The 24,342-nt window shown below is 34.2% G+C and overlaps 1 protein-coding gene across 2 annotated transcripts in view; it reads left to right on the forward strand.

The window, feature by feature from the left end:
* Nucleotides 1–24,342, forward strand: part of LOC144438887 (glycine receptor subunit alpha-2-like) — a 62,635-nt gene that overhangs the window by 2,547 nt on the left and 35,746 nt on the right. Inside the window, exons 2-4 of one of the 2 annotated variants that reach the window (XM_078128114.1) lie at nt 609–679; nt 4,560–4,627; nt 5,801–6,024. In XM_078128114.1, the coding sequence (XP_077984240.1) occupies nt 609–679; nt 4,560–4,627; nt 5,801–6,024 (363 nt within the window). Of the gene's footprint in view, nt 1–593; nt 680–4,559; nt 4,628–5,800; nt 6,025–24,342 lie in introns of both variants that reach the window. The other variant, XM_078128105.1, reaches the window with a different exon arrangement.

Here is a 24,342-nt window from a genome sequence, read left to right on the forward strand (position 1 = left end):
TGGAATGTAATCTTGTTTGCGAGTTTGGTCTGTCCTGTCTCAAAATTATTCTTTTCATTTATATGTGAAAATGACGAAGCACCGTGTGAGATGCAACTATCAGCAAATGGTTGTTTTGTGTGAATGGCAAAATGATATGATCTTATTTCAGATACTTCGGACAAGCAAGCAAGTTGAAGTTTTGCACCTCTGATATCGATAATAAAATCCATCTTACTCGACATACACTAGAACATTTTTTATTTGGCTCTTTCTCGGTTTATCTGAGCTCTCAGCATCGTAATTTATGAATGTGTACAAGATCAGCTTTCACACTTCTAATTTACAACCGTCGTATCGCACGATATGCAATGTGGCAGCGAACTTGGGGAAAACACAAGTGTATGCATGAGCTAATATGCAACGACTCTGCAAGGTTGGCTGGTTGACAACTATATACTCATCACTTTTCACAATCAAGTTGCATTGAAGATATACTTTAATCTCACATGTTCGCTAATCTTATATGTGCAACATGGCTGCTGCTTCACGAAAAATGTTTTAACAACGTACATTGCTGAACGTATCTGGACGTAACAATGGCTTTTTAAAAGTTTGTCTCTTTCCAGATATAAAGAGACACTGCAATCCGTTCTAAAGAACGAGGAATACGACGAAGAATTAAGACCCGATGCTGGAGGTAAGGTTGACACTAGACAATTATATTACCATTTACCGTTTTATTCTATACTTTGCAATGTATATATAACTGACACCTGTATTTAACCCTCTTCCTTTGTCAGTGTTAAGTGATAGCCACACTTCACATTTTCAATGAAATACTGTCACTTTTTATTTAAAGTATCCTTTGCTTTGGAACTACCCTACGATTTCATTACAAAATGTTAAGATAAATGTACACTAATTGCCAAGTGACATTAACGCATGTCTACTGGAATTAGGGCAAAATTTGATACCTATTCAAAGTTAATGAAAATTACCTTGGGCATCATTAATCTTGTACCGTCGTATAAGTAAGAAAATGTGTAAATTTCTATTAACTCGCTCTATCAAAGACTGGCTGCATTGTCTAGAGAATTCTGAACAGACTCCAATCAATTGCATAGACAATGATCTGGGATAGGAATAACTAACTAAACAAATCGACTGGTAGTATTTTAAATATAATACAAAGATAGCTGGTACACTTATTATTCGTACTCGATATGTTAGACTACATCCGTGACATACGTGTGCTAAATTCGTTCCCCTGTCTCTTTACCAATTTTGCTGATTCTGATGCGATGGAGAGTATTTGCTAGTCGATCATTTCATTACCTTTAATATGTTTGAGCATTGGCCAAGAAGAATAAAATTGTATTTGCCAGAAGCAGTATATTGATATTCAAATTAGTTTATTTTAAGGTCCCCCAGTTCTAAATATTACAAACTACATGATTAATGACTAGTTTTAAAATGGGCCGTTCTTTTATTTTAAAAGCAAAGGAAAATACCATAAAAGAAAAATCCCGTAGAGGCATAAGAAGTCCGAACATTTCATGTATTTTCTATCCCGTAATTCTTGAAATCTTTACTAATTACATATTTCAATATTACCGTATACTGTGTCTGCAGTAGAATCCTTCATGATTGTTCATCATGCCAAATTATCAAAGGCGTTAATTGTCCCCTGGATACCTGTGATCATACATCACTCATACAAAAGAATGTGCTTATTTACAGTTTCACTATGACAATAAAGATAATTTCAAACATCACACCATTTTTACGTTTACCACAATGTTTTTTTCTCGCTCTACTTTTGCCGCTTTGCTATACAACCTTCTGTATGCAAATTGAAAGTAGGCCGAATATCGTCAGATTTCAAACTGTAAATGTCAAAACACCTTAATCTGAATTAAATACACACGTAATACATCTAGCTATAATACTCTTAAATTCATAGATTCGTCATCGTATTGATATTCTACAGGTTGTTTTTCTAGTTGTAGAAATCCGATACAAAAAACACTTCTCAGTACATCATTGAGATGGCATCCAATTAGAGTACATTGTACTCGCTGTATATCAACAAGCACCACATACCTGCAACCATTTATACACACTTAGCTGACAAAAAACCTTCTTCCCCAAATCAAATTTCTGACACACCTTGATAAAATCGGACACAAACTCACGCGTGTACATTCTACATCAAATTGTTCGAATAAAAAATGTCTCCACATCATTATATTTATTTTCTATCGAATCTGATGCAATCAATATTATTATCTTTGATATTTATAGCGTTTATCACATAATTAGCAAACGTAATCAAGAAAAAATTCCCATTGGTGCGCGATATCTGTATTTCCCCCATAAGGACGACAATGTCGTCTCCGAGACCTATGGTCCCAGTGAAACATGTTTTCCGATAGTTTGTATTGAACGACTCAGCTTCAATTTGTTTATTTTGTGTCGGTTCTGTCAGTGCAATGCTATCAACACTTAAGATTGGTTGGTTGCTTTAATCAGACGAGCACTAAACCTTATCAGCAAATTCCCTATGGTTTGTGACTATCTTCATCTTACGTCTGCTCGTAAATTCAATCACTATTTTTGCAATTACAAATTTCAATTAAATTTATGAGTCATAACCCACGTACAGACTTTATTCGACGTATGTAATATTACTCTATTAGTTTTTTATCACTATACACAGGTGTAGGCTAAACAAGTTATGATTTGTGAAACTATAAATGCACCAAGGCTAGTAATAATGTTGGATGTGCGATGCCGAATCTCAATCTGGGGATTGGGGGGGATAACGTAGAGATTACACACCAGTTGACGTTAGGGAATCCACGTGTCAGCAATATAAGGCGATCGATGGTTTGCTTTTAGTTATAACTCAGTTCATTGGTTCTAATGTCTTTCTTAAATTTGCTATTTTAGTAAATATGAAAAATGTTTAGATAAAAATACCAATAGTAACAGCTGGTATATTTTGCCTTCTGGTTACATAGTATATGCCAGCGACTGAATTCATCTCCTGGACAGGACTGAGCGAACCTACGCATATACAAAACATGGCGTGCAATGTAGCAAACAATACGTATGGAATGACCTTTTCTCAGAACTACTTTTAACCAAATTGACGGACTGTGTAGTACACTTCAATATGTATGAGTTTAAGTAGATCACATGGACAGATACTACTGTATGTATGGAAACTTTCCCTAGCCAAGAGATTGTTAATTGCAGGTATAGCATGCTAAACAGCGAATCAATGAAAGCAAGAGAAATATTGAGTGTTCAATCGAAGCTTCAATTGAGGTAACGATATTCATTGCTGATATCAAATGTAATTTAGTCGTACTGAAATGTGGCATAGGTATGTGCAGACACGCCAATACAGCCAACTGTAGCAACCCACTCAGTCATGATAATTCAAAATGGATAATCTCGCCAAGCGAAACCAATATTTGCTCTAAATCCTGTATACACATACTTAACACTTTCGTAGCGGAATATATAATTCAGGTTTGGTTTTGTCTATTTCAAATACATATAATTTGAAACATTTGCTTAATTGTGCTTGTGACTCAAAAAGCAAAATACTTACACTGTGGCAAAAACCTAAATCTCATTGTGATCATGTCGATGGCATATGTTTGTCGTGTTTCCTTCTTATTTTTGTTTTGGTGGACATCTTCCTTTTTCTAGTAATATATGAGATAACTGTAATGTATACTTGGTAAATTGAAATAAGATTACTGTACTATGTTTTATATGCTACTCAGCTTACAACATTTCAAATCAACTGTACAAAATTTAAATCCACAATGCCAGTATCTAATTTGAGTGTATATCTGTCACTGCTAACTCGTAATATCAAATAAATGTATCAAATGAAACTAAAAATACTCTTTTAAAATGTATATCTACACAAGCCCTAATTGAACTCTTTTTTTACCAATTTGTGTGTATTGTTATGAAAATAACAAAACTAAATGTCCTAGACCATGGTTTCGTTTACAAGATACTGTACGCCAATTAGACCGACAACCATATTGGTTTTACGTTGGTCGGTCATACGGGATTCGCTATGTAAATAATGGTATGTAATGAATAACAGAAACCAGACTGGAGACTTTTAATCAGAAATAGTTTTTTGATCTGTGATAGGCACTCCAATGATATTGCTTCCAACTGAATGCGAATAATGCATTTCTAACGTAGCATTATGAAGGCCTGATATATATCATTGAAATGAGCTCGAGTGAAGGTTTAAAGGAATTAAGGCATACTATTTTTATTGCTGCAGCAGGTGCAGCCCAACCCTATTCTCTAACACACCAATGCACTTTTCATTTAAAAAAGAATTAGTCATGCGTATGGCCCAGCAACGTTAGTTTTCAGAGGTGCGTGACATGAGATGAAAATTATTCCACAACAAACACATGACACATGAACGTGTACATAAAATGCAGAAATAACAGATCACAGTGACAGAATTCTTATTTTGTCATAAAATTTATCTAAATATTTTTTAACTTTTTCATATTGTTTGTTTACAGGTCCCCCTGTCAATATTTCAGTATTTGTGTATTTTTCTAGCATACATTCGCTGTCAGAGGTCTCCATGGTGAGTAGCATTGAATTATTGGCAAATCTGTTTTTGAATCTCCACTATACAATCTACCTCATTGTATTACGCATTATTTTGATAGCTGTTCGCTCTGAAATTATATTCTGTTAGATACTGATATAATATCACACAAAGGCAGTACTGATGGAAATTTAAATCTAACAATGATTCGATTGTGGTATGGTTTGACGTTATGTGTTTAGCTAAATCGGCATCACACACGGCTCTTAATGCATATTCGCTCGGCGACGTAATATCCTTTATATATATATATATATATATATATATATATATATATATATATATATATATATATATATATATATATATATATATATCGTTCCAAACATACAATACCGTGGTTACACAGCATTTGATTTTTGGCGACACAGTAAGAAAACCTGTGTTTCTTTAGCGGTCAAAAGAAACGACAATTTACGAGACTGTCTTTGAATTCCTCCATTGTCTACAGTTGTGTTGATTTTTACACGTGTTTTTTTTTCAACTACATAGTGTTTGACATCTTTTTAATATTGCAATCTGCCGTTAGGAATACTTCCAACTGCCAATAACACAGAAAGATAGTCTCTTAACATATACAGAAACATTATTTGACTTTATTTTAATCTTCCACTAAATCTAACTATGTGATAGAAACACAAATGTCGAGTTGATTACTTTACTTAACCATCGAGTTGAAGCGTATCAAATAGACGTAGGCTTCTATTCGCCTAGGAAACCCAATCAATTAAGCGTGGAGTAAAGCGACAAAGATATAAAAAGACCTGACCGTACAATGTAAAGAAGACCAGCCGCATTGCTATTGACAACACACGGCACATCTAACGAACAGAATTCATTATAAGAATGGTAAATTAAACGTCGTCCTGGGTCAAATATTTCAAATGTGCCATGACACATCATTAACATATGATTTCTATACAACATTCCGAACTTCATATACTGCAGCTCAATGTCAAAGTTCGAATTATATTTCTCTACAGCCAAACAAAAATTATATTAATAAACGTATAATTATACTTTTGAAATGACAAGCACGTACATGGGGTTCATGTTCCCACAGCGAATTTGATAATAAAAAGTGAAGATGACAGCGAAAATTGAGATTTGTTTAAACTCAAGATTGACTAACGTATTCCCTTTTGACAGGACTATGGTGCTACGTTGGTCCTTTCTCTGCAATGGGATGACCCGCGGTTTGCATTTAATGGTACCGAAGATATCGATCTCAGATCTGGATCTAAGCTGGTAGATGCGATATGGACTCCTGACCTGTATTTTGTGAATGTCAAAGAAGGCAAACTTCACGAAATAACTATGAGTAATAAACATATGAGAATCATGCCCGGAGGACGAATACTGTACGATATGAGGTAGGTGTGTCAGAATAGTATTGAATAAGTAATTCATAAAACTATAGTGATGGTACAATGTATTGGCTGTACTCTATATACAAATTACTAGGGACGAGTCGGTGTACTTTTTACCTTGCGTATGGGAAGTGTCTTCTTGTGTGTGTGTGTGTGTGTGTGTGTGTGTGTGTGTGTGTGTGTGTGTGTGTGTGTGTGTGTGTGTATGTATGTATGTATGTATGTATGTATGTGTGTGTGTGTGTGTGTGTGTGTGTGTGTGTGTGTTTGTCTATCTGTGGCCACGAGATCTCACAAACTACTACGTCAATTCTATGAAATTTGCTGCATATCTTTTTATGGTGATAAAAAGTATTGATTAGGTTTTGGTAAACATCATATGGATAGTAATGTACAATTTATATGGGACAGTAAAATAAAGTTGTGCAATTTGTATATTTTAGGGTGATTTACTAAATTGATCTCTTAGAGACGCACGCTTCAGATTTAATATAATTGATGATAGAACAATGTACTACAAAGTTTCATCATTTAGTTTTGATTATAATGAGTACTTGTGCAATATGGTATATTTACTGACAACAAAACGAAAGAGCGTTTTATAGCGTCATTTGCATAAGTAATATGTTTTGGTAATTAGGCAACATATCAAGAATGCAAGTTTGAAATTTCATATAATTTAGCATATACACTGACGCTGACAAAATCCACTTGTCTTATAAGCTTGTTGAAGTAGAATTTCATTGCAATGAATCATTTGCATAATTAATGTATCTGGTTATTAAGCAATATCTTATAAATGTAAGCTTCAAATTTCATATCATTCAGTATGTTCATCGATGATAACAAATGTCCGATATTACTTGATGGTGTAATTTTTAATATCACAGTCATTTACATAAATAATGATTTTTAGTGATTGGGCAATATCTTCATGCATGATTGACAAAAAACGTACGTTTTTATATTTTAATAATGCACGCCTCAATTGTTGTACAATTTAGTATGTATGATGATGATAAAAACTGATATATTAACAGCAACCCTTACGGAAGGAATATAGTTTACATCTGGTTTTACATAAAATACTTGACAACATGTTATTAGCACCTCGAATATGTACCATTGTAGTAAACTACCAATTAGGTGAAGTTGGTTAAATGTATTTCAGGGGCTTCTACAATGATCGGATATTGTGGCATTTATACTGGGTGTTATTAAATGTTTGTGACAGATCTAAAAGAAAGGGAGATGTTAGTGATTCAAAAGCCATTGTCCTTGTCAGGAAACAAAAATGGGTTCAACATTTACTTAGCGCAAAGCTCTAGAAACATGAGAAAGATAGTTTGTCTTTAAATTATTGCTAACACACAACAACAAAATTAAGTGACTGTTTCATCCAGATATGGAAATAACTAAGTCTACATTAGAAAATATATTTATATGTTCTTGGTGCTAAGAATCTTCACTGCTTCGAACCATCGTATATTATTTTATCGTAATCTGAGCCTGTAGTTATCTTGGAAAAGGCAGAAATTGACCACCGATTTAGTTTGCCAAGCATACCTCAAGGACCTTACTTTCAAAACATACATTAGTTTCAAATAACGTCATTAAGATATTTGCTATATTTTGACAAAGAAAGTCAAAATAAACAGAACGACTTATTCAAACTGTAGAGAGGCAAATGCAATGTCACAAGGGTATTGGAATTGTCAACATATTATCACAGTAGATGGATTTATTTTTGGATAACGATACAACATCTCGGGAGTCTAAAACACATCAAGGCCTAATATACGATCACTATATACACACTCTCGACCATTACATTACTAACCTGTTGTCCCATAGCTATCCGATCAGAGCTAAAATCAATGATAACCTTCCAATTCCTAAAGTAAACCTGTCAATTAGCCAACACAATTGTAAATATGCAGCTATCCAAACTTGTAATTCTCAGCCCACAACAATAAGAAACTAAAACAGTATTTTTAAGATGACTGCATCTCCCCAACCCTTATTTAACTTGCCTCTATAAATTCATTTTTGTATGTATACTTTTTATTTTTTTCTATTCATTTCATTTGCTACAACGAGAGAGTTTCAGTCAGTATATCTATTGAATTTTCCACCGACATGATCTCCATCACTATTCACAGGAGATGTATTTTGTTGTTATATCTCGTACCCAAAATTAGCTTTGATTTTCATAAACGTTCATCCATGGACTTTGATTAGTTCCTCGGGAACTATTCTATGGCCCTCACCAGAATTCTGCTTTGTATTACTTTAACGTATAATGGGTTTTCATTTTCTGGTGGAATAAATTTCAATTCAATTCAATTCAACAGAGTGTACATCAAAACATAATGCTGACCTCTATTCAAGAAACACATTGAACTTACAAATGAGGAAACGAAGTTCTCCAGTCACATCATTTTTCTTACTAATTATTCGCTGATGTTCTGACTGAATAATCCACTTTCTATCAATCAGAGGTTACATAATATAAATGACGGGTATCTATATTTTGACCTAGTAATTAGCATTAGGAGAAAAATATAATTGAAACTCTTGAAATGACATGGAACTTGCAATTTAAGGAACGTGAATACAACTTCGGGTTTATAGTTTGAGGTGACAATTTATCCCAAATATAAATGATTCCACATTTAAATGTACATATTTGTACTTTCCATTAGGTTATCTATACATTCAAATGTCTTAGGCATATAGTATTTAAATACATCGACACAACAACATTACCGGTATATATGTTTATGTATTAAGTTGCAGGATTGTCAGTGAGACTCTTATTTACTTAAAATTACCTCGATGCAGTTATTCATAAACTTGCAAACCGTACGCGGATAAACTAAAATCAAATTTGTGGCAAGAGATAGGAAACGGAAAAGCACATGAATTCTACTCAACGTCTACTTTGAGTGCTGCTATGGGGTGATTGAACGGTTCACTTGTTCACTCACAAGGCTTACAGAAACTTGAACATTTTATAGGAGTGTACAAGATACGATTGCCTTCTACGACATAAGAAATTGGTCTTTTGTTCTGTAGGCGATTTTAAAAAGAAATCCATTCTAATTGTGAAATTACTAATAAGTGGGATACATGTGCAGAATTGTTGACGATCAAGTTTAGTAACCAATAGTGAATACAGTATCATTGTGCACAATCCTCATCTAAGCCTGACTGGCAGACACATACTACATACATACATACATACATACATACATACATACATACATGCGCGCGCGCACGCACGCACGCACATACATACATACATACATACATACATACATACATACATACATACATACATACATGTACGTGTTGCTATTACAAAGTATCTAAGCTATTGGAAGGGTGATATTGTTAGTTAAATTGGTCACAGTTCTGACATTTACTTTGTTTAATCAAGATTGACCAGTATCTACAGATTGAAAGATGACGTTATCTATTTCAAATTGACTTTAAATGTTTTGCACTAATTCCAGATGACATTTATAAATGCCATCGTTCCTCCAAGGCTATCACATCGATTTGGTAATTGAGGGAGTAACCATCAAGAGCTAGCAACAGCGATACGTTTACGGACAAGGACACCATACCATCATATGTTTGTGATACATTTACCATTATTCGATGATGCCCTAAGCAAACTATGTACAATCAGAATTGGAATCACTTTGCAAGGTGTATGTTTCTTTTACTTATACAGATACGGGCACGCCAATTGCTTTCAGCAGTGACTTTCATTTTATAAACATCTTAGACAAATGATTTGTTGACGACTAGAATCTCAGTTGGGTTTCAAAGCATAAGATACACATTTACTTGGAAACATTTAGTGGGAATGTAAATGATGTCTTGACGCCATTAGGTAGCAGATTTAGCTGTATTAGTGCACCATATGAAACTTGTATTGGTGATAGCCTCAGGACAAGGTTATTGAAACCGTGCATATTTGAATTAGAACAGGATGAAAACATGGCCGTTAAAACGGCTATAAGACAAGATAATACCGACAAGTAGTTCTCATCGTAACATATCTTCTTTTTAAGGAATGTAGCAACATTACTAGAAGAGAGAAGAGCAAGAATTAGATAGATTTGACGATGAAAGATATTAAAGCTTTCACGCATAATTGCCAGTCGACATATTATTGTAACAGGCAACTGATAACAATCAAGAAAATCGATGTTTCGGGACACCATTACGAAGGAAAAAGTATAAATTCCATTTTTATGAAAAAATAAATAATGATTCTGAATGTGTCAAGAGACCTATGCATCAATGTAATTGTATGCACATGATTCGTCTGGTGATAAAATTGCAACGCCCAAATCTAAGCAAAGATGCAATATATCCTTAAAAAAGAAGCAAAGACAATTAGAACTGGTATTTATTACTACGGTATCCTTTACATATACAGATCACGGATCGATGAATGGTTGATGCATTTTAGGCTTATATGAAATTCCTCTAGTGCTGCTTCCATGATGCCCATGTTTTAAACTATTTAAGTCTTTAGCTTAAAAGTGAGAAATGATTGATTAAAGAATTGACATATGTAAAATAGGTGAAATCATTGAGTCATACACCGCTGTTCAAATGGGAAACATGCATTTGTCTCGCTTGTAAAATAAATAGGATTTAACCTTAACTGTAAGATTAACTCGACCCCAGAGCAGATATTTGTTATGAATTTAGAATTTAATAAACTACAATAGAAGCAAACGAAAAGAACGTCCAAATGAATGGCCTTTACTTGCTTTGTAAAGCTGTTGAACATTGTTAATTGGATAACCATCGCCAGTTAGTGATAGATTTCTGTCTCGTCTGCAAGTATTTTTCTTCATCTGTTGGAAACCAAATGATGTTCTGCTCTTTGTATTCAGGTCACACGTTCAGATACTCAGTACCTAATAATAATGTAACAAAGTGGCTATTTTACAAAAAAAAAAGAAATCCGCGATAGAGACGAATTAGGGGATTATAGGGCCTAACTAGTTGCAAGTTTGATATTCTATTACTTCATCAAGAGACATGATCACGTGACTACAGGTTCCATACGTACATGGTATTTCATCTTTCATGCTTCATATATTTTGTATGTATTAAGACAGAGGAAAGATGTATCTAATCTATAGAAAAGGAAAAGCTCTCTTGTGGTTGACTTATATACATTACAGCTTTGAATACATCAGAGTGTGGTAATAAAGTTAGCAAGTGAATACGTGTACACTAGTAATTGGTTTTATTTTAACTAGGTGTATGCATGCCTGCCTGCCTTCCTGTCTACCTGTCTGTCTGCATTTACAAAATGTATGTATGTATGTATGTATGTATGTATGTATGTATGTATGTATGTGTGTGTGTGTGTGTGTGTGTGTGTGTGTGCGTGCGTGCGTGCGTGCGTATGTATGTATGTATGTATGTATGTATGTATGTATGTATGTATGTATGTATGTACTTTTAGTTAAAATCAAATCACATGCCGACTTGCCTATATTCGTTTGGCTAATGTATACTTATTTAATCGTATATATGGGAACATTACATCTAGTTTGTTTAGTCGTTATTGATGTTTGCAATTATTTATATTGCCTGACCCAGCTCCAATACATCAGTGACTCCCGCCGAGGGAGTCGTATATAAAACAAACATGTGACGATCTATTATCAATGTTTATTCAATTACACGGATTTTCAAGACCGTATACTAATCAGAAATACCCAATGGAATACACCAATTCGTGGGCACCGATCGTCTTAACAAAAAATATCGATATTTCTTTCAGTCATTTTTCTCAATTTAAGTTTATTTGGTTGATATATAATGCATCGGTAACGTTGATAGATAACTTTGAAAACAAAGTGACGTATAAGAGATCCTCATCGTTGAAATGATTTCTGGTGCCATTTATACATATTTCCCTAGTCGGCACTAACTTTAACATCAGCCATATTAATAAACTCATTGAGTTCTGCTTCTTGAAGTAGGAGTTTGCAATCAGATGATCACAACGTTACATACTGAATTCATAAATGCTTACAATATGGATGTGTATTACGAATTGGAATAAATAGCGTCTGTAAAAAGCGCCATACCCGTACAAACCAGTATTTGCGGTATTTTCCATGATGTGTCTGTGTTACCATTGTCGTTCTATTCCCCAATTGTCTATAACTCTTTTTCTTTGATCGTATGTTGGTGTTAAACTTTATATTTCTCATTGGGCAATGTTTAAGTGCATTTCAAACAGATGACAATGATAGCATATAGATATCCGTTGAAGAGACAATGTGTTTATCACTTTATCAGATTGAGGCCATATGCCATATACAGTAGTCGTAAGCCTATAGCATCGCGGTATATGGGAACTTTGATTCTGTGTTGATTGAGGTCTTATAACGTTATTAAACCTTACAGGTATTGCTATATAACCAATCAGAAAAGTTCAATTACAAACATTAATTTAATTTCCTCAAGGCCTTTGTGATGACAAGACATATTACTATTATGAAAATGGCTATTTATCTTTAAGCACAATTTCTCAAAATGACCTCTATATGAAGACAGCCAGAGAGTGTTTTCTTTGCAATAAAATGATTGAACCGCCTTTAATATAAATAAATAAATGTTACCGTAAACTATTGAGGACCTGGAAGGGTGTTTTTGAATGTATAGATTAACATTAAAGTATTTAGTGATGACGCTGAAAATGAAGCAGAAGTGAAAACGAAAGACGTCAACAAAATCTCCATCAATAATTAATGTAGCCTTTAATAGTCTGAGTAGCTGTCATTGCGATTGATATTAATAAATAAATTTTCAAATTATCATAAAATTACAATTAGTTAACGTCCAAAGGATTTTAACGCAGATATGTGCTTCATAGCACTTTTAGTTGTTTTAAGACACTCACTTTACACATTCTTTATGCATTCAATATGGGTATATCATGAATAAAGTGTAGTCGTCATACATGACAACATTTCTGTGAAGTGAAATGTTAGCAGTGAAATTGGAGTATCTATAGAGATGCTGGCTGTCAAACACGGAAATAAACACCTAAACCACATGTGATAAACAGTAGATATAAGCATTCTGCCTTCCCGAGTTCTCATATTAGCGAAAGGGTAATGCCGTTATCTTGTGAAAATTGGTATAATATATATATTTATATATATATATATATATATATATATATATATATATATATATATATATATATATATATATATATATATATATATATATATATATACATAGCTGTGTAAGTGTATTTGTCTATGTTTTATTATCACAAACTTTAAATGTGTGAGCTTTCCATGACTATTAAAAATTCATATATATATAAACTACTAATGAATAATAAATATAATTATTATAATCCCAGCATTAAACCAGTAGTCAACTTTCGCCTTTTTCATTAACACTTTAGAAGGTTCTTTTGTGATTAAATTACAAAAGAAATTTTTAATCCCCGCCGTGCACATTTCCTCTGAAGGGAGGATTAATACACGTTCGATGTTTCTTGTGACATTCAACACACATTTCATGATGTTACATTAGAAGGAACAATATTTACCCAAGGCCTATAACAGTAAGATGTATACTTTTCATATAAGCAATCCTGTCACTATAAATAGAAGTGATGGTTCCGAGTAGGGGATTTACATATAACATCATTATGTCTCAGAATACATTTGAATACTTACTGATACATTACTGTCATATTTGATTAACACCCTCCCATGAAACGGTCAAATATTTATAAACGTTGTTATGGTTATCGTGTTTTGAATTCAAAACTTGTATTGGTAGCTATAGAGACGTCCTTGCAGACAACATGTATTCTATCCAAGATCTTGCGTCATCCCTTGCGAAAAACGGGTTTACGACAGTCCACTTAGAAGAAGTTATCAAAACCGGTTGGTTTATTAAAATCAACAAAAGAACTAGTTAAAATTGATTTGGAAAAAACAACACCAGATTTTCAAATCATTACTTTATTACATGGCACTTTGTAGGGAAAACATATTTTTAAAGAGCAAAAAAAAAGAGTAAACAATAAACAATTTATATAAAGAGAGAAATTAAACAAAAAACGAAAAACAACTATTTGTAAACAAATATGGCCATTTCCAAGCCCCTGTGGTCAAACTTTTGAATAGACAGATATAAATGTTTGAAGACCAAGGAATGACGTCATGGAGTAAAGTAGGAACAATACGTGTAATTACTTTTTACTCTTAGATTATAGGCCGGCAGGTGTAGCCAGCCAGCGCGATCAATACCTGTAATAGAATATGCATTGATACCAGTACGCTGAGGTACACTTTTCTCTTCAACAACATGTTAGTCACGACAAACGCAGTTTATTTATGTTATAGGGAAGCAAGTTATTGAACTCCAGTGACTTTTATTTGATTATAACCGGACATTGGCTAAACCTATGCACACATTACTAAATCCATGTAATTAATCTTAATATCCGAAAGTCAAGCCGATGATCCTTTGAACTGTAACTGTGAAGGTCAATTATTTCAACATGTCGAATGTTTTGAACACTCGGTATTAGGGGTTGCAACACTTAATTTTTCAATTTGATTATCACCATGAAATTGATTTAAACTACCGATATGAACAAGGTCAGAATTAGCGATTGTTTCCATTAACACAGAACAGGATGTGTTTGCGCAAATCTGAATAGTCGTTGTCATCATGTTCAAATTCATCAACAACCCAATTAGTACATTACACTGAAAGCTGTTAAACATTAATGGATATAACAAGTGAATGAAGTGAAAAGTATTTATTTATGACTGAGCAACTATTTTGTAATGAACAACAGTGATTTTTAGTTGAGTGCATGTGTATGTGTGTTACGTGTCTAAAGGAATTAATGTCAGTGATTTTTGCAATACAGTATAGTTCTTAAATTTCATTACCACCAAGGTAGTGATTTTAATAAAGTATTTATATTAACGAGATCAAAATCGATCGTCTCCACTAACATAAAATAGTATTTGTTGTACAAAATATAAAAATGAAATCTAAAACAATCCGTATTTTAGTCACACATTTTTCTGAGTGGTGCACTACAAATTTCTTGGAGCTAAATGTGTCTAAATCTAAAGAGATGACCATTGACTTCCGTCTGAACGCAGTGACTGATATGATAGCCCTACTGTGATGTATGGTGAATCTGTTGAACAGGTGGTGTCTTACAAATATCTTGTTTTGACCCGTGACAAAAAACTCTCATTCACACATCATACTACAGCTATCCAAAAGAAGTGCCAACAGCGTTTACACGTGCTTCGCCGGTCGCGCTCTTTCGGTAGATTCTAAACTGCTTCTAGCACTCTATCGTAGCATTATTGAATCTCTCTTCACGTATTGTAACATATGTTACTTCCCTCTGCTCTCTGTGGTCAATCGTAACAAACGTATGGAATTTTCTTTCACTACTGCTAAAATTGTGGGCCTGCCTACTCTTGCTGACTCCGACGTTACTGATCGTGCAGAACTGCGCAAGGCACGTGCGATTGCTGTCGACAATAAACACCCACTTACAAATATGTAATGCATATTTTATCGACGATCGAGACCATTGTTTGAAATGCACCACAGTTCAATACAGAACGGGTTTGTCCTTTCAGCCGTTAGATTAATAAATCGAATGCTAATTTGTATTTGTGTAGCTTGTCTTTGTTTTTTCACTCGTCTTTTCAGGGTTTTTGTGTAAATTGATTTTTATTTATTCCATTGTGAGCTGTAAACTATGTATCCTTTGAAGAATAATAAATAAATAATAATAATGTATCTTTGTAACATAAAAACAAGTGAAAAGTATTAGCTTTTGAAAAGCAATTAATTAGGAGTAGTGCATTAAGTATGCGTTTGGTTATATGTACCCATATATGTGTATTTGTGTCTGTGTGTACATATGCATGTATGTATGTATGTATGTATGTATGTATGTATGTATGTATGTATGTATGTATGTATGCATGCATGCATGTGCATGTATGTATGTATGTATGTATGTATGTATGTATGTATGTATGTATGTATGCATGCATGCATGCATGTATGCATGTAATTTTATATGAGTGCGTGTGTCCATTGTGCCTTATGGTTGGTGCACCGTAAGACCTAATCGTCAGAACGAGAACAAGATGTACTTTATTTCGATGGCCTTCTCGCTATGTCAATCCGTCTTTGTCACTTCTTTGGAATCCGATGTATCACGCTGTTTAACATTAACCCTTTGAACTACGTAGCCCTCGCACTACTGCATATTTCAACATGAATTAACCCCAATACTTCTCCTCAATACTTCCATTATATTTTCAAATACTTTCATAAATCTTATTCAAATTTATTTAACGCCTGTCGTGTTGTTTCTTTTCCGATTCTTTAACACGTCCATTTTGATATCCACAGTGCGAACTCCTCATATCGTGTACATCAGTTACGTGTACAATACACATTATTTTTAATCATGTGTGGCAACTGTCAAGATTCTTGATGAAGTCTTCTATTTTGAAATTTTCAAAAAGGGAAGCGTTAAAGTGTTGTTAATGCAGATGTCAACAATAATGACGTATTCCTTCAATCCTCCAACAAGGTGTAAGCTAAAGGCCCATGTTTTTGTTCATGTAATTCTTCACAAGTCTTCTCTCGGATAGATAATAATGATAAGAGTGTTAGCGTTGAATAGTGGCATGTCAAGAACAGATGATACATGGGCGAAATGTCGTGTAACTATTTGTACATGTGTATATTATGAAGTGTTCAATCCCAGATACTTCATGGCATGTTTGGAATGTCAACTCTCCAGCCTGCCAGGTTAAGGTTGATGGGTAAAACCTCCAAATGTAACATTCATATCACGTTTAGTTGGACATTTTTTGAATTTATTCACAAAAATGATACTTTCCTGTTCATATTGGTTAAACAATTATGGGAATTTGTTAGTCGTTTCAAAATTGTATTAAAAAAATTAAGGTTGTAAAACGAATGTGGTTTACTACACCATTGCATTGTAACTCAGTATTTAAGCCAATGTAAGATACTGACTTATCTGTGTAGAACGTAGAATATAGTTTTGAGTAGGTTTTGTTAGTCAATTAGATCGCTAAAATGATGCAATGAAAGCATTTTGTTTATCAATTCAGAAATTCTGGCTTTACTGGCGACTTTGTTATTCTCAACCATTCGGTTATCAGCGAAGGTGTACTTACGGTTTGAGTGTTTTCAATATTATAGACATTGTATATAATGCTTGTTTTTCTCTAGTCTTTGCAATTAAAGGCAGTCAACGTTCAAAATGCGATTTGGCGTATTCAGTTTGGTGAAACACGCATTACATATGTATATGTATGAACCATTTTGAGGTCATCCTGCTACTCCCGGAACATTCTTCAACAAACAGAAGTAATGACACTGATTATGATGCTAATTACTAATGTAGTAATATTACAGTCTATAATATTACACAATCAAACAAGTAGAAGCATTCATATATACCGTGTATAAAACATGTAACAGTATGAACTGATTGTGAGTATGGAACTACTTCATTGCCCACCTTTCATTGTCCGCCAATATTCAATACATTTTACTATGGGCCTAATGTGATACCTTTGATCTGCTGCTCTTCGTTGCGCAACTCTAAGTCTTAGTATCGATTAGGAAAGGTCGTAAAATCTCTCTTATTATTACATGTCAACATTCCTGTCCATCAACCCACTGAGGTTCATGACCCTTACAGGTAACAGATGTCCAAGTACTTGTAATCGAGTGGTGTAATTATATCAGTGGCACTAGCTCAAGAGACTTCAATTGTCCAAATTCTGATTGAACAGGACGGAAAGTGGGAATAATGATCCCTTTGATACTCATCAATTATTGAAACGTTAAGTGTATAAATGTTCATCGTGCTAGTGAGAAGTACTGTAACAGTCATAGTAGACATAGCTGAAGCCATAGTAATAGTTTTCAAATAGAACATTTTATTGGCACTTGTTCAAGTACATGTATATTGTAAGTATAAACAGTTCACTGTCGACAATACCCTTCCCGATTAAAAAAGTGCTTTTTCGGGTATGATTACTAAGTATATTATTTACCACTCCAATGTTACTAAGCGGAAAATGCTTGTGGTTTAAGGGTTTTCTCACTTCTCGTTTTCGACTCGGAGAGGATAATAGCTAATTATTTAATAGTAGTATAGAACTGAGATATTCTCAATCAAATTTTCAGAATAACAGGTAAACACAATTTCCACAAGTGTCCGTTGTATCATACATCTTACTTTCAACTCTCGTAAAATAGTCTTAACTCGACAAAGTCACCAAGTTTACTATATTTTAAAAGATTCCATTAACAATAAACATTTCTCAATTAGGAACATAAGAAATGTCAATAAAATAGCAGCTATTTGAGATAAAAATTGACACGGGGTGCCAGAATATGAGGTAAATGAATATAGCTATTTGAGATACAAATTGACATGGGGTACTAGAATATGAGATAAACGAATATAGTTATTTGACATGGGGTGCCAGAATATGAAATAAACGAATATAGTTACTTGATATACAGATTGACACGGGGTGCCAGAATATGAGGTAAACGAATATAGTTATTTGACATGGGGTGCCAGAATATGAGGTAAACGAATATAACTATTTGAGATACAATTTGACATGGGGTGCCAGAATATGAGGTAAACGAATATAGCTATTCGAGATACAAATTGACATGGGGTGCCAGAATATGAGATAAACGAATATAGTTATTTGACATGGGGTGCCAGAATATGAGATAAACGAATATAGTTATTTGACATGGGGTGCCAGAATATTAGGTAAACGAATATAGTTACTTGATATACAGATTGACATGGAGTGATAGAATATGAAGTAAACGAATATAGTTATTTAAGAAATAAATGGACACAGGATGCCAGAACATTAATCAAAAGTTCATAGTTACTATAGCAGTATTAACATTAGTAGTACCATCGACAATTCACTGTGGAGCTCAAGGCTTGTGGAATTCAGACCTCCCAAGCCTGTGGGCTTTTAGGTTATCAAAAATATGTAAGAGCGAGGGACGTGCAATAGAAGATATGTGAAGTGCGACACATTGTCGAATAAGCAAATATGCAAATTGACCTACTGAGGGCAAGAAAATATGATTCCCTATAGAGTAAAGTGTCTAAACATAATCGCTTTACACATATATTCAGACACCTAATGCCCCCATTATTGAAATTTACCCAGCGTAGTCCTTTTACTCCATTATAGTATTGTTGCCCTCAAAATGATGAACTAATAAGTATAGTCCACAATGTTCCACACAAGTTTAAGCCTTTATGCAGTCGCCACCAGCTTATATTTGGATTTCAACACGTCTTTATGACTTTATCGATGACAAATTTATGAGACAAAAAGGTCAGGCATTATCATGGAAGGATAGCAACATTCTTTTGATGTTGAAAAATAATGGTATGAAATATGAATATTTTGCATTACTATTAAGTTGATTAGTTTCATCAAGACTACTAACGATGCATGACACAACGATATTCTAGTGACTGGTATTGTGATGGGGTGCGATAATGACAAACAGACAGATGAGAAAGTGAAATGCTTGTGTTATTGTAACGCCAAATAATAATTATCTCGATATGCAACTGCTATAATAACAGTTAGTTTGATCAATTTGCCACACAGAAGACTAATTAGATTCATGCATCATCGAATACATTCGAATTATTTCATTAGTTTGATTAATAAACACAGGCAAACGAAAACAATAAAAATACAGAAGATGAAACTCCTAAGGTTCAATATTTCGACGAAATTTAATTTCGAAGATGGAATTTTCGTATTTGCAGAAAATATCAATTATTAATACCGATTTTAGTTGGACAAACGTAGACCAATCAAAACGTTACATCGAACTTGGTAAGGCAATTATAACTAAAACTAGTACAATTTAAGTGTGCTAGTTGTCGGGTTCACACACTTGTCCCGGGATAAACCCTGCAGTAACAAGGGATAGACGAACAGCGTATCCGATCCTATAATTGCAACCAGTGTCAACGGCTGTGCAACTGTAGGGGTTTAAATTTGCAGTTGTCCTTTCTTCCAATGATTCACATTTCCTACAGTTACAAGATTAGATTGGTTTATTTCATTAAATCAACAAAAGATAAATCGACAGGACAGATATGCAAATGAAAATTGGTTGAATTACGCCTTCTTGCAAACCAGAGCTGATGTTTCTTCCGCGACACTGTCTTGGACGGTGCCGTAAAAAGAGGACGTGGTTGACGGCGATGGAATTACGTTGATAACCCATAAAGTCAAAGACTTGTTCCCAGTGGGGTCCAGGCAGTAATTTAAGATAAGCAGAAGCGTTAAAGTACAGGAAATTTAGGAAAAAAAGAAATAAAGAAACAATGGGGACAACCAAATCTAGTAGCCGAAAAACCACTGTTTTCCATATGCCTTAACTTACTGCATAAAATTGATTTAACACTTTTTAAAGATAAACTTTGGGGTATACGTTCAATTGATTCGTGTAATTGACGATGTACAGTTTCAGTCATATATGTTCGCAGCCTCACCCGTAACTCTTAAATTGTTACTACTTCGAATTCCCTAGTGCCATATCTATGAACAGAAGATACTTGAGTAAATTTATAAATGCTCATAGCCGGAGGTATTAGAGATTATGGGAGTATGTTGAAGCTTTTGTTGGTTTTCCCTAGTTTTAACATCCAGCATGATATACCCAGGGCATCGAGCAGCCCGGTACCTATGTGTGACCTACCCTACATAGATAGGATGAAGCGAACAATTTTATTTCGTAGGATTTGAAGTTTCTTCTTGCGATAATGAATGGGACCGAAGTACCAGGATGAATATGAAAAGTGACATGGTGTTCATTCAGAGTCAAGGGTTTTGCGGGAACTTTTGGTGTGAAAATATGTATGCCGATAAAGGAATTTAAGCCTTGAAGTGCCTTTTTAAAGGTATTTGTTAACAATTGGAAGACCAGATAGACATTTGTCAAGTTTGAGTCCAAGTTGTTTGACAGAATTGCTAGCATAAATATCATGTTGATTATAAGTTATTCTAAAAACCAGTTACCTTACGCATTTTGCGTTTTTAAACCAAATAGAATGAACTCTTTTCCCTAGATGGAGAAGAAGCTCATTGCCAGTCAAGCACCATTCTAGTTCTATAACACTAAAAAAGCACTTGGATTGGTATTCAAGTTCATGTAGCATACAACGCCACTCGGCTGTTCGTTAGCTGTTAGTATTGATGATTATACCGCGTCAAAGTGTTTCGACCACCATGTTGACTTTGGCTTATTTGCATGAAGTCAGACGTCATTGGAGGGAAGGAAGTTTGATTCAAAGTATAACTTTTCATCGTTTTTCTTGCAATGGGTGAAATTGCAATGCGCGACACATCATGTTTGTTACCACATACAAAAAATTCCACGCAGAAATCGTTTATCGGAGGACCACTAAAGTTTAAACCATTCGATTTTCGAGTATGGACACTTAAATCTAGATTTGTTGAAATTGAAATTTTACTGAAATGTTTTAATCTTAGGGAAAGCGCTTCACATTTCGGAATCATTGAATATTGATGCGCATTGAGAAATTGAGAGGCGATGAAAGAACAATTTCATAAGACGCATAAAGTTTGATAGAATAAAATTGATATACTATCCAAGAATTAAGAGTCTTTGTGAGGAGCTGAGGAAATTTAGATCAAATATGAAAATTACAGTTGCCTGGTTAGCACTTAGATACCATCTTAGGCACGTTCATATAATCCTAATAAGTAATCCCTTTACGTCTTGGTATTCCGGCGATCGAAAGAGGTCTGCAAAAAAAAGTCGAGGTCGCAGTTGAACCAGTTGCTACGGGTGTGCGTATGTCACCACTCACTTGCTGAAGTTATACAAACTGTAAACTTCCACTACAATTTACCTATAGCAGGATCACTATTACTATAAAAGTATACTTGCTTTGACTACCGCCAAAACAAAGATATAGCGCCAATGCTTTGATCAACCTTAAAAATTAGCAGCAGAGAAAACGTGCAAGTTTATCCGCGGTTCTCTTTGTTCTTATCAGGAACGGGAAAGCCGAAGAATGGCATGTCGGAGAATTTGTATACCAACGCCGATTACACAAATTTGTCGCAACGCCACAAAAAATGTCTCTATACGTTGTTGAATATAAAACATGGAAAGAGTTTGATTACGAACTGTTAAATCAATAGTAGTATCACTAACATGATAATGAAATGGCGTACTATCAACGTTTATACGATACGAGCTCGTCAAAAGGTGGAAACTATCGATGGAATTCCCATGATCAGAGAATACAAAATGAGTCACTTGTCTGACTTGTGTCATTACTAGGATTGGGTATAAAAGCAATCGAAAGGGCTTGAGGTGGCTACTATACCTTCATTGATTACTTTAAAAGAAGTTTGAAAAGTATATCCTTGCAGTCAATAATCACAGCAAATAGGATTCCACATTATTTGTTATGATTATGTAATCAAATGACATATTTTTGTTATCGCCAACTTGAGTAGAAGTCATTCTGGAATTTGCACCATTCAATTAAAACTGTCAACTGTCATTTTTCGGAATTTTGATTCAAGCACGTCACTTTTACTAATTGGTGAATTTTACAGTTAGCTTGTGATGTATCTTGTGTGCTTATTCTGAAGTGGAATAATCAGTCATCATTTATTATTTAACCCAAGGACAAGTTCTCAATAAGATTGGAACAGATTATCAATGATTACTAGAAAAAATCACTTAATAAACTACAGTACTGCTCTATAGAAAATATTTTTCATTATTCCTTATTTCAGCCTTCCGGTGTCAATATTTGCAAACATTACTTACTCTTAGAGTTTAAAAGTTGTACTAGAGAGAAATTGTTATTTGTGTTGACTGTTAGTATCACAGACATAAGACAGAACGCCTTATTTTTTCAAAAATGAATTTCCAGAAAATTTATCATCATATATGTATGGAATAATGGCAAAAACTCAAGCACTTTTAAAAATAGACGTTGACAAATTGTCTATTAGTAGATAACCTTTTGCATTGCAAACAACATTGACAAATATATTTATCTTATGTTTCAAGAAATGATTCTGTTAGACAATGAGATGTCCTGCTCTGGGTGAATTGACAAAACTGATAAATTGATGTTCTATCTAAGGTGAACCGGAATAAACACCAGGATACTTTTTTGTACAAGACCTATACATTGTATTGCAACAGCTTAAAGCTATAGAACGAATGACGTGTCTTCAAACCGTCATTATTTCTAGACATTCAGCATGATGGAGACAATTAGCTGTTAGTATCCTTACCCTAGGGTTTTTATTTGCTTCCCTATATGCACAAAACGCCTTATGTGAAATACAAAAAAATAGATGATATATTGCTGTCTCTAAATATATTCCGTGCGCACGTTTAATCTAGTTGAGGTATGAAAGTATTGAGAACGTACGGTCATAACAATATTTTCATCAACATATGGTCACTGCGGACTCTACACATATATTTGTATGATCGTAGACGATAAGTATCCTGCAACACGCAGTAGAATTTCAGAGTGAAACGTTGCTGTGGTTTTATATAAGTTATAATTTGAACCAATATGTGCATTAGGTAAATAAATACATATAACGACCTTTTCTGGGTTCCTTTTTGGAACGTGCCGTGATTATTGTCCATAACTGAAAGGATTGTTTCAATGGTTTATTCATTGGGTGAATATTATTCTTAGCTACAGGAATGTTTGGTATTAAAAATTGTTAATCAACGATATCCGTAGGAATTGTGTCTGGGAATTACTGGGATCACTTAGATTTTTATCTATCAGATGTTGTAGATGTCGTTATCACCTCCAACTGAGTGTCCCCGGGGTAAAACGTATATATAGCCTGCGCACAGTAGCCTTCGGGAAGACTCCGCAACGAAACGCTGTTCCATTTCCATTTGCATGAATAATTGTCCCTTTTCCTGGCAATCTGAATGTTCGAAATTGTGTTTTTTCCATTAGCCAAAGCGACCTAGCCGACTAGAATGCCACAATAATGGATTAAATAGAGGCGTCATTTGTTTTTGGTGCTTAAACCAAGAAGGTAATAAATGACAGACTAGTTAGAAAGTTACATTGGTAATGGTTGTATGTCATTGATATGAGTTCCAAAG

This window comes from Glandiceps talaboti, chromosome 1 (assembly GCF_964340395.1).
Source record: "Glandiceps talaboti chromosome 1, keGlaTala1.1, whole genome shotgun sequence".
Taxonomy (NCBI): domain Eukaryota; kingdom Metazoa; phylum Hemichordata; class Enteropneusta; family Spengelidae; genus Glandiceps; species Glandiceps talaboti.